Source organism: Betta splendens, chromosome 22, assembly GCF_900634795.4.
Source record: "Betta splendens chromosome 22, fBetSpl5.4, whole genome shotgun sequence".
NCBI classification, from domain to species: domain Eukaryota; kingdom Metazoa; phylum Chordata; class Actinopteri; order Anabantiformes; family Osphronemidae; genus Betta; species Betta splendens.
The window spans coordinates 887,918-902,146 of record NC_040900.2 but is presented as its reverse complement, the minus strand read 5'-3'; the positions used below and the strand labels follow the sequence as shown (position 1 = coordinate 902,146).

At 50.5% G+C, this 14,229-nt stretch overlaps 1 protein-coding gene across 2 annotated transcripts in view; it reads left to right on the top strand.

Moving 5' to 3' along the window:
- akap6 (A kinase (PRKA) anchor protein 6) overlaps positions 1-14,229 on the top strand; it is an 87,082-nt gene that overhangs the window by 37,915 nt on the left and 34,938 nt on the right. For both annotated transcript variants that reach the window (XM_029137952.3, XM_029137950.3), the window contains exons 14-15: positions 1,621-1,751; positions 5,954-6,074. In XM_029137952.3, coding sequence (XP_028993785.1) covers positions 1,621-1,751; positions 5,954-6,074 — 252 coding nt within the window. The remainder of the gene's footprint in view (positions 1-1,620; positions 1,752-5,953; positions 6,075-14,229) is intronic.

Here is a 14,229-nt window from a genome sequence, read left to right as displayed (position 1 = left end):
TTAGCAACGTTGAGGACGAGGCTGGAACCACTGGACTCACACACACCGATAGACGACGACACACAACATCAGTTAATGAAAAATGAATCCTCACTGACTCTGTGCTAAAACTGTAGTAAATGAAATAAAGCGCAGCAAGACGCTGTGGAGTCTTGACCACCAACAGACAAACAACACACACACACACACACACACACACACACACACACACACACACACACACACACAAACACACACACACACACACACACACACACACACACACACACACTCACACACATCATCAACAGATGAAGCCATGAACAGTTCCTGACAGAAACCCTTGAAGATCCTGGGACTGCGGAGCTGCTCACCAGCATGTGATGCGTCCGTTACAAGCAGAAGGGTGCGTTCAGGGACTCAGCTGATGCTGGGAAGAGGAGCTGAGGCGCTGGAGCCTCACGCTGACTCTGGTTCAGCTTCAGGACCAGACCGAGGCGTGTGCCTGGTGGCCGGTCCTCACTCTGACCGTCTCATTCACGTTCCTATTTACAAATGAGATGATTTGATTTTTCATTAGCAAAGAAAAGAACAATCTGAGCAGCTAATGAACAGCTTGAGCGATTTAGTGGCTCGCCGAGCGAGTAAGCAGCCAGCGAGCGGCCTGCGAGCGCGTTCGGCGGAGACGTAATGAAAGCAAGTGGAGAGACATTTAGACGGAGTGAGAAACATTTTGTGTGAGAGCTTCCAGTTGGGTTCATTTGTGTAATAGCAGCAGCGGCGGCAGCGGCTTCGCGGGCGCTTTGTTTATTAGCTCTGATTGAGCGGCTCTGCCGCCGCAGATTGGATGACCTTTGCAGATCCTTCCGCCGAGTCGCTAAGTAGATCGGACGGCGAGCGGGACGCGGCCGCCCGCGCTCTGTTCACATTGTTACCGGCTGCGTTTGTATGTGTGTGTTTGTGTTTGTCTCTGCCTCGACCGCTTCAATTGAAACCTCATCTCCATATAGTTTGTATGCAATTACATGTGAGCGGCGCACTGAGTGCCGCGGCGTGATTGTGTCTGGATGCTGAGTGTGAAGGATAATTTGTGAGAAAGAGCAACGAATCAGGCTCGATGTGTTTATTTGTGTGTGGAGCAATTCACGGTCACTTTGTGTGTGTGGCTTCCTGTGCAGAGGTGTGTGTGTGTGTGTGTGTGTGTGTGTGTGTGTGTGTGTGTGTTAGGAGCTGCAGGACCTGCTGAAGTGAGTTTCTAGTGGCTTGTCGCCCGCTCGCAGGCTTTAAAGGCCACGTCCGTCAAAACGCAGCGAGGCCGAGTCCCATCCATCTGCAACAACCAGCTGATCACACACACACACACACACACACACACACACACACACTCTAAGCCTGCTGAAACCTAACGACTGATGCATGATGGGACTTTTGCATGCTCTGCTGGTGACTCCCTCAGTGTTTACATGTGACTGATCTCTGGGGACTGTTATTAATGCAGTTTATCTCATCAACCTTGGTTTCACATCATTTCCTGTGATGCTTCAGCATCAGTTGAGTAACTACAGTCAGGTTTGTGAGGGTGTTTGCTGAGCAGGTTATTCGTTGGCCGCTGTCATCACCTCCGACCTTTGCGTCTTTCAGGCCGAGCGCTTCTCCAGCCCCTGTGAGGCCCAGCGAGCGGCGCTGGAGCAGATGTCTGTCACGCTGAGCGGCCTGCGCTACCCGGGGTCCACCAGCAGGGGGCACTGTGGGCCACTGGCCAGCAACGACAGGTGAGCACGTGACCGGGCGTGAGCTCAGCTACTCACAGCCCACGGTTGTTGTTCAGTGTGGCTGGAGTTGTTACCTTAAATAAAACGCACAACGGTGATTTCGGCTACGCAACGTACAGCGTCTGCACGAAAGAACCACCCTGTTACGATGAAGACGAGACACAACGACGCAGACGCACAATACCACTTTAAGTAGTACCACACACACACACACGCACACACACGCACACACACACACACACACACACACACTGGCGTGTTTCCGTTTGGCTCACACGACGCCTGCCTTAATGTCGGCGCTGTCTCTGGGTTTGATGCTACTTGTTTACGTGCGCAGGCGTAAAACAAATGTAAATGAACGGCTGGTTTTGTTTCTGTTTGTGTCTCGCTCCTCGGAGGCCGCCTGTGTTGGACACTAATTGGGTATTCATATATTAGCTGTTGCTTTTCAGATTTACGTGTGCGTGTGCTCAGTGCAGCCGTGTGTGTGATGAGCTTCGTATTAATTGGATGTTGCGTGTTTTTCTGCGGCGCTGCGAGTTCAGCTCAGTGGAGGTTTCTACTGTGGTTCAGCTGTAAAGAAATGAAGGTCAGCCTGAATGATTTACTGCTCACAAAATATCTCCATTTCAAATGAACGCTGAACGAAATGCAGATGATTTCAAACGTTCCACAAAATGCTCCGTTTGTTTTCCCTCTAGAGAGAATCTAATGCAGCTGAAGGAAATGAATGAATGAATGAATGAATGAATGAATGAATGAACAAGTGGGGCTTATATAAATGTCTGAGTGTTTGGTGAGTGAATAGAGGCTGTCAGCAGGTGGCGCTGTGCTGCTCTCTGACAGCCTAGTTATGACTCTGTTAGGATGAATGAGTGAATGGAGGCTGTCAGCAGGTGGCGCCGTGCTGCTCTCTGACGGTTACGACTCCGTCAAGATGAATGAGTGAATGGAGGCTGTCAGCAGGTGGCCCTGTGCTGCTCTCTGACAGCCTGGTTATAACTCTGTTAGGATGAATGAGTGAATGGAGGCTGTCATCAGGTAGCTCCATGCTGCTGCTTTCTGGCAGTTTGGTTTTGACTCCATTAGGATGAATGAGTGAATGGAGGCTTTCAGCAGGTGGCGCTGTGCTGCTGTACTCTAACGGTTTGGCTTCAGTGTCTCTGTGCAGTGAGTCCAATAAACGCGACGAGTGTCAGTGAATCACCTCATCAATCCAACGCTCCCTGACTGAAAGGTGACGCCTGCCGATATGACTCATTCAACCTTTCATTCTCTCGCTCCCATTCCCCCATCTCGTCTTCCCATCATCCCTTCATCCACGCATCCATATTTGCCCTTTTCTTCTTCTTTACTTCTGTTGGTGCTCTGATTGGTTCTTAATTGATTAGCAGTCGTCAGTGGTTGTTATTTATCATAGTGATGCCTCAGAGGGTGATGAGCTCAGATGCATCCGTTCACTCCGGACTGGGAGGATGACGTGTGTGCTCCTAGTTCTGCTCAGGCGCCTCCTGACCTCCGCTTGAGTCCCGGTTCCTGATGTGTTTAGGCAAGAAAAGCTTTGTTTCAGGCTGGCGACCGTGTTGATGCTTTGTTGGTAACGCGCCTGCAGACAGCTTCCCTTCACCTGAACCGGCTTCTGTCTGCGTCTGATCCAGCCAGAAGAAACCAATAACACTTCACTCACAAACTGTTTAGACAGAAGGCGATGAGGCGCTACCGATGAGACGCGTTGGACAGAAGTTGAACTGGTCAGAGTCACCAACGCGTGCGTCAAAGCTGTTAAACCCTCGGCTCCAGCTCTGGTTTAATAGCATTAACCACCCAGAAACTTTGCTCACATAATATCAGCTACTTTTATATGTTTTGTTCTGACAAGTTGGAGATGAAAACTCCACCCCTGCGCTTCGCGTGTCACTGTGGCTCGCTGCAGAGTCCCACGCGTTCCGTCAATGCAGCGTCGCACAAAACGAGCCTGACACTTCAAACGTGGAGCCGCCGTCCCGTCGTGGAGCGCTGCCACGTCGCTGCCTCCGCGCGACTCGTCTGTTTCCTCGCCTTCGCCCCCCGAGAGATCCTGTTTTACAAAGCGTTTAGTTAACATTAGCGTGAGAACAAGACGGAAACAGCGGAGGAGGAGAGCGAGGCCGTGCGGAGGAGCGACGAGGACATCTGTGCGCGCTTGAATCCGCTTCATCTGCCGCAGCCGCTAAAAGGCCGCGCCGCTCGGAATAATGAGCAGTGCCGCCTCCGGGGAAGGAAGCGATCACCTCCTTCCTTTTCTTCTGCTCTGCTCACTTCCTGTTTCAGGACGGGGAAGGATGGGACGAGGACAGAGAGAAGTTGGAAAGGAGGACGTGTTTGATGAGCAGCAGAAGTCGTCCTGACGCGTGTTAGAAAGCCGGGGAGGAAAGGGTTAACAACGAAGGGTTAAAGGTGAACACATTCAGGAGACGTTACATCATTAAAGGTGCTTTCACATCTCTCCTGTCTGAATTCCTGCAGACCTGGCTGTGGCTCCACTCTGTTTGTGAGGTTTTGTTTTTCTGTGCGACTGTGCTGTAATGAGTGTATGTCTGACTTAGCCTGGACGTGTATTGTGTTGTCGTGGAAACGCTGTGGGCCTGACAGAGCTGTCAAAACGTCGTCGTTGGCGACCGAAGAATTCCAAACAATTTCACCGCTAATGTTAAGAAACATGTCGGTGATCCCCGCCGAGACCCAAACGCAGCGAATATATAAATAATAAACACACACACACCTTAACAAAACGGCTGACAGTAATGTGTGTGTCTGAGCAATCGGCCCCTGTAGCAGCAGCATAAATATTTGATGTGATCCTGTGTCGAGGGGGAGGAGGCGAGGGGATGAGAGGAGGAGGAGGGGGAGCTGGAAATGGGAAAATGGGGGAATGTGGGAAATAGGAGAACGGGAGGAGCTGAGGTCCAAGGAAGGAAGAGAAAAGCTCCATCAGCGCCACAGCCGCCATCTTGGTTCTGCCCCATCGTCCTGTGTGACACCTTCAGGCAGACTCTAGGTCAACACGTGAATGTGATGCTTTCAGGGACGACGCAGGAACACGCAGTGTTAAAATATTGGTCTGGATGTTTAGTGAAGTAAAATGTTTCGGTAAAATGACACCGCTCGAACCTCACACCTCACGTCTTGGAACGATTCCATGTCTGTCTCATCTTGTTTCCTCTGCTCCACTCGTCTTTCTCAGCCCCGGGACCACTTTGCAATCAGGCCTGCGTCCTGCGTCACTCATTGTTCCTTCACATCGATCTGCTCTGTGAACATGAACGCGAACGTGAACGTAAAGGTGCAGGAACCAGGGGCTGCGTCGACCCTGAGCCAAGCGACGGCTGCAGCGGAGCTGTCGTCAGGAACTCCGTTTGGCTCAGTTTGCTGTCATTAGCTGTCATTAGCTGTCATTAGCTGTCATTAGCTGTCGTTAGCTGTCGTTTGCTGTCGTTTGCTGTCGTTAGCTGTCGTTTGCTGTTGTTTGCTGTCGTTTGCTGTCGTTAGCTGTCGTTTGCTGTCGTTAGCTGTCGTTAGCTGTTGTTAGCTGACGTTTGCTGTTGTTTGCTGTCGTTTGCTGTCGTTAGCTGTCGTTAGCTGACGTTTGCTGTTGTTAGCTATTGCCAGGAACTCCGTTTGGCTCCGTTTGCTGTCGTTAGCTGTCGTTTGCTGTTGTTTGCTGTCGTTTGCTGTCGTTAGCTGTCGTTTGCTGTCGTTAGCTGTCGTTTGCTGTCGTTTGCTGTCGTTTGCTGTCGTTAGCTGTCGTTTGCTGTTGTTTGCTGTCGTTTGCTGTCGTTAGCTGTCGTTTGCTGTCGTTAGCTGTCGTTAGCTGTTGTTAGCTGACGTTTGCTGTCGTTTGCTGTTGTTTGCTGTCGTTTGCTGTCGTTAGCTGTCGTTAGCTGTCGTTAGCTGACGTTTGCTGTTGTTAGCTATTGCCAGGAACTCCGTTTGGCTCCGTTTGCTGTCGTTAGCTGTCGTTTGCTGTCGTTAGCTGTCGTTAGCTGTCACAACAACCTTTGACAGAGTGAAGTAGCCGCTCCTCGTCCGTCAGCCTTTATCTGCCCGCGCTTCGCTCGCTGCATGTTTAGCTGCGTTTTATCTGTCAGGAAAAAGCAGCAAAGAGAGAATTGAATAACAATAATAATTATTCAGCTCAATAATCTCTGCCTGTGTGTCTTCAGTCTGCAGGAGTTGGAGCTTGAGTACCAGGAGCTCTGGGATTGGCTGATGGACATGGATGCCATGGTAACGGACAGCCACCAGCTGATGATGTCGGAGGAGCAGAGACATCACCTGTTCCAGGTAAGACGACCTCTGTTTCTGTCCGTCTAAACCAGGTTTGGCTCGTCAGCGTCTCCCCCGGCTATGTGCGTGTAGAAGCACAGAGCGGAGGCGGCTTCCAGGCGTTTCAAGGCGGCTTCCAGGCGTTTCAAGGCGGCTTCCAGGCGTTTCAAGGCGGCTTCCAGGCGTTTCAAGGCGGCTTCCAGGCATTTCAAGGCGGCTTCCAGGCGTTTCAAGGCGGCTTTCAGGCGTTTTAAGGCGGCTTCCAGGCGTTTTTCAGGCTGCTTCCAGGCGTTTCAAGGCGGCTTCCAGGCGTTTTAAGGCGGCTTCCAGGCGTTTTTAAGGCGGCTTCCAGGCATTTTTAAGGCGGCTTTCAGGCGTTTTTAAGGCGGCTTTCAGGCGTTTTTAAGGCGGCTTTCAGGCGTTTTTAAGGCGGCTCTCAAGCGTTTTTAAGGCGCCTCTCAGGCGTTTTTAGGGCGGCTTCCAGGCGTTTTTAAGGCGGCTTCCAGGCATTTTTAAGGCGGCTTTCAGGCGTTTTTAAGGCAGCTTTCAGGCGTTTTTAAGGCGGCTCTCAAGCGTTTTTAAGGCGCCTCTCAGGCGTTTTTAAGGCAGCTTTCAGGCGTTTTTAAGGCGGCTCTCAAGCGTTTTTAAGGCGCCTCTCAGGCGTTTTTAGGGCGGCTTCCAGGCGTTTTTAAGGCGGCTTCCAGGCATTTTTAAGGCGTATTTCAGGCGGCCTTCAGGCGTTTTTGAGGCGGCTTCCAGGCATTTTTAAGGCATCTTCCAGCCGTTTTTAAAGCGGCTTCCAGGCGTTTTTAAGGCGGCTTTCAGGCGTTTTTAAGGCGGTATCCAGGCTGCTTCCAGGCTGCTTTCAGGCTGCTCTTAGGCTGCTCTCAGGCTGCCTCCAGGCGGCCGGTGGCCTGTCTGTTCTCCGTCCACCTCTCGTCACACCCACAGAGCCACCATGTCTTCATCCCAACCGAGGAGAATGGGATTACAACGCGCAGCCTCCCTCATAGCCACATCACAGGAGAGGGAGGCGAGCAGCCGCTGGTGTTATGATCAGAGATCCACTCATCCTCTCCTGCCCTTCACGCGTATGATGATGCATTACTGAAGCCAAGGAACGCGCTCATGCTCCACTACTGTTATTTGACTTCACAAAGGCCTTAAACGAAGGCTCGTATTTTCCTAAATCCTCTCTCACGCTAACGTGGTTTCACCAGCGTTCGACCCAGAAGCTTTGCTACGAAGCATCGCTCACGCAACTTTGTGTTGTTTTCCCTCTGTGTGCGTCTGCCTCCAAACTTTCTTTGTGTGTGCGAACATGTTTTATTTAGACTCACCTGGTCTGCGAATTATTGATAAGTGTAAAGATGAACCTAATTTCTCTATAGGAGGCTCACTTAAATATTCATCTCCATATGAATATTCATGGCAGCGATGATGCATGCATGAATTTTAGATGACTGTAGAATAGCTGGGCGCTCTCTCTCGTTTTTGATGTGTCAACTCTGCTGTTCAAATATTGATGTGGAGCTCAACGGCATCTGCTCACCGGGCCAAGGTCGCTTTCTTATACACTTTCTCTGCCCTCCACCGCGGAGACGCACGGACGCTTCTGCAGGGCTCAAACCAGCGCTGCTCGCTTGCTCACTCGCTCACTCGCTCGCCCGCTCACAGATCCCTGAGCCGTCGGCAGCGAGGCCGTGAAAGTTCTGCGTCCAGTCTGCATTCGTCCACGCCAGTACCAAGAAGCTCTCTGTTCCAGTCTGACCAGGAGGAGTTCCTGTTAACACGTGATGAATGCAGGCGCAGGAAGTGTTAACAGATTCATGAATTCACTACAAAGTTACAAGAAGGTTCATAAAGCAAGAATCTCTGGTGCCCGTTTTTCGGCCTCCGCAGAGCACAGAACCTCGCTGTGCTCCTCTGAAATGCTGAGGGACTCGACCCGGTAACCGTGGCAACGCCAGGGCCCAACAAAAGTTGTTCTTTTCTGAGGTGTTTGTGTGTCGACGCAGCTGAGAAGAGGAGAGTGTGTATGCGTGTCCTCCGGAAAGGAAAGCTGAGCTGACGGTGGGTTCTGCGGCCCGGCTTGGCAGAACCAGCCTCTACTGTTTATTGTGGTGTTACATGGAGGCACTTATCAACCTTAGAAGAGGGAGGAAGGCGGGAGGAGAGTTTGAGGGTTATGATGCACACGTGTGTGTGCAGTTCTATAGAAACGCACCGTGTGAATGTGGATCGAAGCCTTTCGAGTTTGCTGCTTGGAGCTCACACGCTGCTTCTTACTGTATTTACTACAGAACTCTGACCGTCCTGAGCCGTGCGGCTTCTGGGAACTGTGACTGGGTGGAAGCTTTCTGAAGGATAAAGCCCCGTTGTCATAGTTCCATGGGATTAAAACTAGAATGCGGTGGCGAAGGAGTCGAAACACAGGCTTCTCCTACTTCAGTGTCACTCTGGGGGGATTTTGTGTTTCCATTGCATCTTGCTGGTCCACAGACATGAACTAGAATCATGCCTCAGCTGCAGTCAGCCAATCACACATCAAGGCCCGGCAGGAGGCGGCTGGAAGGGAACCGCTTCGTGAAGCCAGCTTAGCTAATGTTAGCATGCTAGCACATACAGCATGAACTTTGCTTTTCTGCCCCAGCTTCTGTCATTTAGTGGCATAAAGTCCATATTAAAGTGCATAAGACTGATTTGGCGGGAAACATGTTGTCTAACCGGCCTTGAGATGCTGGATCATGTCTGATTACACAAAAGGAGGAGAACACACACACAAACACACACTCACCAGACAAATCAAAAAATCTTTCAAGATTTCATTTAAAAATATTTCATAGCATTAAGTCATCAGAGTCTTCCCCATCGCTCTCTCGCTCGCTCGCTCGCTCGCTCTCTCTCCCTGTGGCGACTTCCAGTGGAGTCCGACTAATTACAGTGGCTATCAGGAGTGTGTGTGAGTGTGTGTGTGGTTGTGCATCCCTGCCGCTAAATTCTCATTTCAAATAGCCCATGGTGCTGCGACGCAACTCTGCACACACACACACACACACACACACACACACACACACACACACACACACACACACACACACACTGATTGGTTTTGGAACCCAGTTAATGAGCAGGTGTGTGTGTGTGTGTGTGTGTGTGTGTGTGTGTGTGTGTGTGTGTGTGTGTGTGTGTGTGTGTGTGTGTGTGTGTGGAGCGAGGCAGCACACACTCTCTGGCCCAAACCAGGAAAGGAGACACAAAAATGATGAACACATGCGCTGGCACACAGCGCTGCTTCATGAATCCATACGGAGGTTTGACCCTCGGAGCCTCGTGCTGACATTGGTTCTACTTCGACCCGGTTTGAGTTCCTCTGTTTCACCAGCAGACGATGACAGTACTGCTGTGTGTGTACAGATCATGTGAGGATGCTCATGACCAAACCATCTGGTGGAGATCACAGAACTGGGTCCAAAAAGTTTCTGTAAAGAATAAAAACGGAGTAAAATATTAACTGAAATGGAAACACAGGAAATAATTTGTTTTCTGTGCTAAAAACTGTGACCTACAGTGAATGAGGTTTGGAAACACACCTCCCTCCCCCATCCTCCCCCGCCGGAGAGAGGGAGGGATGAATGGAGATGAATGTGAACCCAAGAGAGGGAGAGAGAGGGAGAGGGAGACTGCGGGAAGGCGGTGGAGAGAGAGGATCTTTAATTAGAGACAGATGACTTTGCCACGCCTCAGAAGGCTGGAATTACACTGCAGGCTATGAGGCGAGGCTAATTTCACATGTAATTGTTGCTGCAATCCTCGCTGTGCTGCTAACGCTCCCAGCCTCCCTCCATCCAGAGAGAGAGAGAGAGAGAGAGAGAGAGAGAGAGAGAGAGAGAAGGCCGGGAGAAAAGATGACTGTTTCAGGAATGAAAGCATAAAGGGCCAGGAAGAAAAGAAGGAAGAACGAAACGACCAACGAAGAAGAAAGAAGTGAGGATAGTGAAAAGATGGGAGGGAGTGAAGCAAGGATGGTGCACGGAAAGATGGAGGAGCAAAGACAAAATACTTGTCTGTGTAGAAACATGGAAGCAGGTTTAACGTTGGAATCTGACAGAGACAGAAGGAACCTGTCTTCAGCCACTAAACACTTAGAACCAGCAGAAATCCTCCTTATCCCACAAAAGAGAGCTCCTGCAGCTCAGGAGGAGCTCCGTGTGCCTGTCGCTGGCTCTTTGTAGCCACCGTCTCCAGAGACCTACCTGCTGTGTGTGTGTGTGTGTGTGTGTGTGTGTGTGTGTGTGTGTGTGTGTGTGCGTGCGTGCGTGCGTGTGTGTGTGTGTGTGTTCAGTGTGTGTTCAGTGCGTGTGTTCAGTGTGTGTTCAGTGCGTGTTCCGTGTGTGTGTGTGTGTTTAGTGTATGTGTGCGTGTCTTCAGTGTGTGTGTGTGTGTGCATGTGTTTGTTCAGGTTGTGTGCGTGTCTTCAGTGTGTGTGTGTGTGTGTGTGTGTGTGCGTGTGTGTTCAGGTTGTGTGTGTGTGTGTGTTCAGTGTTTGTGTGTGTTCAGTGTGTGTTCAGTGTGTGTTCAGTGCGTGTTCCGTGTGTGCGTGTGTGTTTAGTGTATGTGTGCGTGTCTTCAGTGTGTGTGTGTGTGTGCGTGTGCGTGTTCAATGTGTGTGCGTGTGTGTCTTCAGTGCGTGCGTGCGTGTGTGTGTTCTGTGTGTGTGTGTGTGTGTTCAGTGTGTGTGCGTCTCAGTCAAACGCTTCCTGGGTCACGCGTTTTGTCGCTCGCTGCTTCCTCTTCCTCCTCTGGGACTGTGTGTTTGTGGAGCTTCTGCACGTTTGTCCTCTCGCTCGTCTGAACATTGACATGCGCCACAACCAGATTATTGAGGAAAGCAGCCGCGCGTTCACGTCGGCTCCACTTTTAGACGCATTTCCAGATAATGTCAAAGAAGCAACTGCAGCCGCTTACTCTACAAACTGTGTGAGACATGTGTGCGTTCCTTTCCAGCAGGGAGTGGGTTCAGTCACAGTCAGTGATGTTCAGGAGAAGCAGCCTCCACACGGAGTCTGCTCCTAAATGAACATCTAACCTGCAGTCTGTAACTCGCGTTGGTGAGAAGTTTCACCGCTGATGATAATTACTAATGCACACACACACACACATGCACGCACGCACGCATGCATGCACATATACACACACACATGCACGCACTCACACACACACATGCACGCACGCACGCATACATACACACACACACATGCACGCACACACACAAATACATACATACACACACACACGTGCACGCACACACACACATGCATGCACACACACATACACACGCACCCCCAAATGCACTCACGCACACACACACATGCACGCACGCACACATGCACACACGCACACACGCACACACACGCACGCACACACACACACACATACACACACACACACACACATGCACGCACACATACATACACACACATGCACGCACTCACACACGCACGCACACACACACATACATACATACACACACGTGCACGCACGCACGCACACACATGCACGCACACACACATACACACGCACCCCCAAATGCACTCACGCACACACACACATGCACACGCACGCACACACACACACACACACACACACACACACACACACACACACATGCACACTGTAACCTGTAATGTATCTGGAAACACACGAAACGTGTGTGTCTGTGTCTGTGTGCCTGCGCGTGCGTGTCCGTGTGTGTGTGTGTGTGTGTGTGTGTGTGTGTGTGTGTGTGTGTGCATGTGCGTGTCCGTGTGTGTCTCCTGCAGATTCGTCCTTACCTGTGTTTTTGTGTGTCTTTATGTGTTGTTGCCTCCCATCCGTGTGTGTGTGTGTGTGTATGTACGCGTGCTCGTGTGTGTGCGTGTGTCTCCTGCAGATTCGTCCTCTTGTGTTTGTGTGTCTTCATGTGTTGTTGCCTCCCATCCGTGTGTGTGTGTGTGTGTGTGTATGTACGCGTTCTCGTGTGTGTGCGTGTGTCTCCTGCAGATTCGTCCTCTTGTGTTTGTGTGTCTTCATGTGTTGTTGCCTCCCATCCGTGTGTGTGTGTGTGTGTGTGTATGTACGCGTGCTCGTGTGTGTGCGTGTGTCTCCTGCAGATTCGTCCTCCTGTGTTTGTGTGTCTTCATGTGTTGCTGCCTCTCATCTGTGTGTGTGTGGATTACGTGTCCTGTGGGAGGCTGTTTCCTGTGCGTTTGTTCTGTCAGTCTTGATAAAGTCTGGGATATATCTGCTTTAGAACAAAGAGACACGACTCAGCAGCATCTCGCCAACTTTCTCCCTCTCCCTCAGCTCTCCTGAGACTCCCTCGGCTTCCCAGGAACGCCGTTAGACTGAAACTCCAACGAGCGGGAATCTCATAGAGAAATAAAAGTAGCTCGACGTTGAGTGTGGAGCCAATGTCAGGCCAAGGTTGGCAGGAAACAGGCGGGAGCGTTTCTGCTCTGCAACAGCAGCCATCAAACCCATCACGCTGACGTTAGCTTCCTGTTGTAGCTGCACTGTGGACGTGAAGGTCCCGGTGACTCCTTCCTGGGAATCTGCTGGACTGAGCCTGGACGCGCCCTGCAGCCACATCAGCGCTAGGAACACGGCTGAAGCTGTTCATCAGAGACCAGCTCCCACCCCCACAGCTTATACCGACGTATGGATCCATGTGGGACTGAAGCATCAGTGTGAGCTGCTGCTTTTCTCATGATTATTGTCTGCATTTAACGGTGAAGCACGACGTAGCAGCAAACTACAAGAACATGAAGGCAAAAAGACACCATCATCTGTACGGTGTAGCTTTGTTTTACTGCGATAGTGTTTGTGCCACCTTCAGGGGAAAGTGTCTGAACGGGAAGCACACACAGCATTGGGTGTGTGTGCGTTTCTCCATTCATCACCCTGCTCTCCGTTTGACCTTGGCACCTTCTTCATTAGAATAAAGATTGTCTGTCGTTTAGGCTACATGCTCGGTTTGCTGGATACACACACACACACACTGAGCCGTGCGATTACATTTCTGTCATTGTAGTGGGGGGGGGCTCAACAATCAGCTGTGAGTGTGGTGACTGGATCTCTGCTGCCGCCTTCCTCACCCTTTACTTCCTAAAACCCAGATTCACTCGAACAAAGTGTCAAGCACATGTGCAGCTGCTTTTCCCACAGTGCATCTGTTTTGGGAGGCTGCAGGTCTGTTTGTCCCAGTGACCGTGAGCTGGATCTCATGGGATGATGGTGGTCTGCTTTGGAGACTGTTCCCCACTGCCATGGGAGAATTCCCAGGGTTCTTAGGGGGTCATAGGTCACTTGGCATCATCACCCAATCAAACAAAAGTCTGTCTTTTTAGCTTGAGGTAACTGCATGTGCCTCAGCTCTTGCACAACTGTTTTGATGTGTTTCACCTTGTAAAGTCACTTTGTTCCTGCTTTACTCATGATTGCAGTGTTTGGCTCTTCTGAGCTGAAACCCTGCCGTCTATGAATTCACTGTAGGATCCCGTTCTCAAGGTTCAGCCAGCGAGTCCCCCTCGTCTCAGTCTGCGTGTTGTGATACTCATGTGAGTGAAGCACATGTTGCAGCATTAAAGGGGCCTTTTCTGCTTCCTGTCTGCTGCTACTGACCGAACCCTTGTGTCTCAGCAGTAATGACACACGTGACTCGCTGCGAGGCTGGATGGCTAACCGTCTTCACCGTCCAGCCAAACAGCTCATTCATCTGTTTCCATGGTGACAATTAAAACGTGTTGCTGGGCCTTTTGTTGCCGCCTCGTTTGCATAGAGAGAATAAGTCTCAGCTTTTTTTTCTTGTGCCGTTTTTGTCCAGACGAGTTTTAATTTAAAGAGAAACTTTCAGAGACTTAACTGAAACACTGAAGATTGGTTTTAGCTTCATGTACCTGAAGATTAATGAAGCTGTAAAAGTTTAATTGTTTAAAGTGTGAGCGTGAAAGGAAGCAGCAGCAAAAAGGAACAAAAGGTCCCAGGTTTGGTTTAAAATGAATCAAATTTAGAAAGTTGGAAGTAATAACTGTAATTTGCAGGCGCTTGGACAAAGTGTTGACAGACGGAACGTCAACATGGAAACTAGAAAGGAATTGAACATAAAGTGGTGCTTGTTAGACTGGGCTGTTGT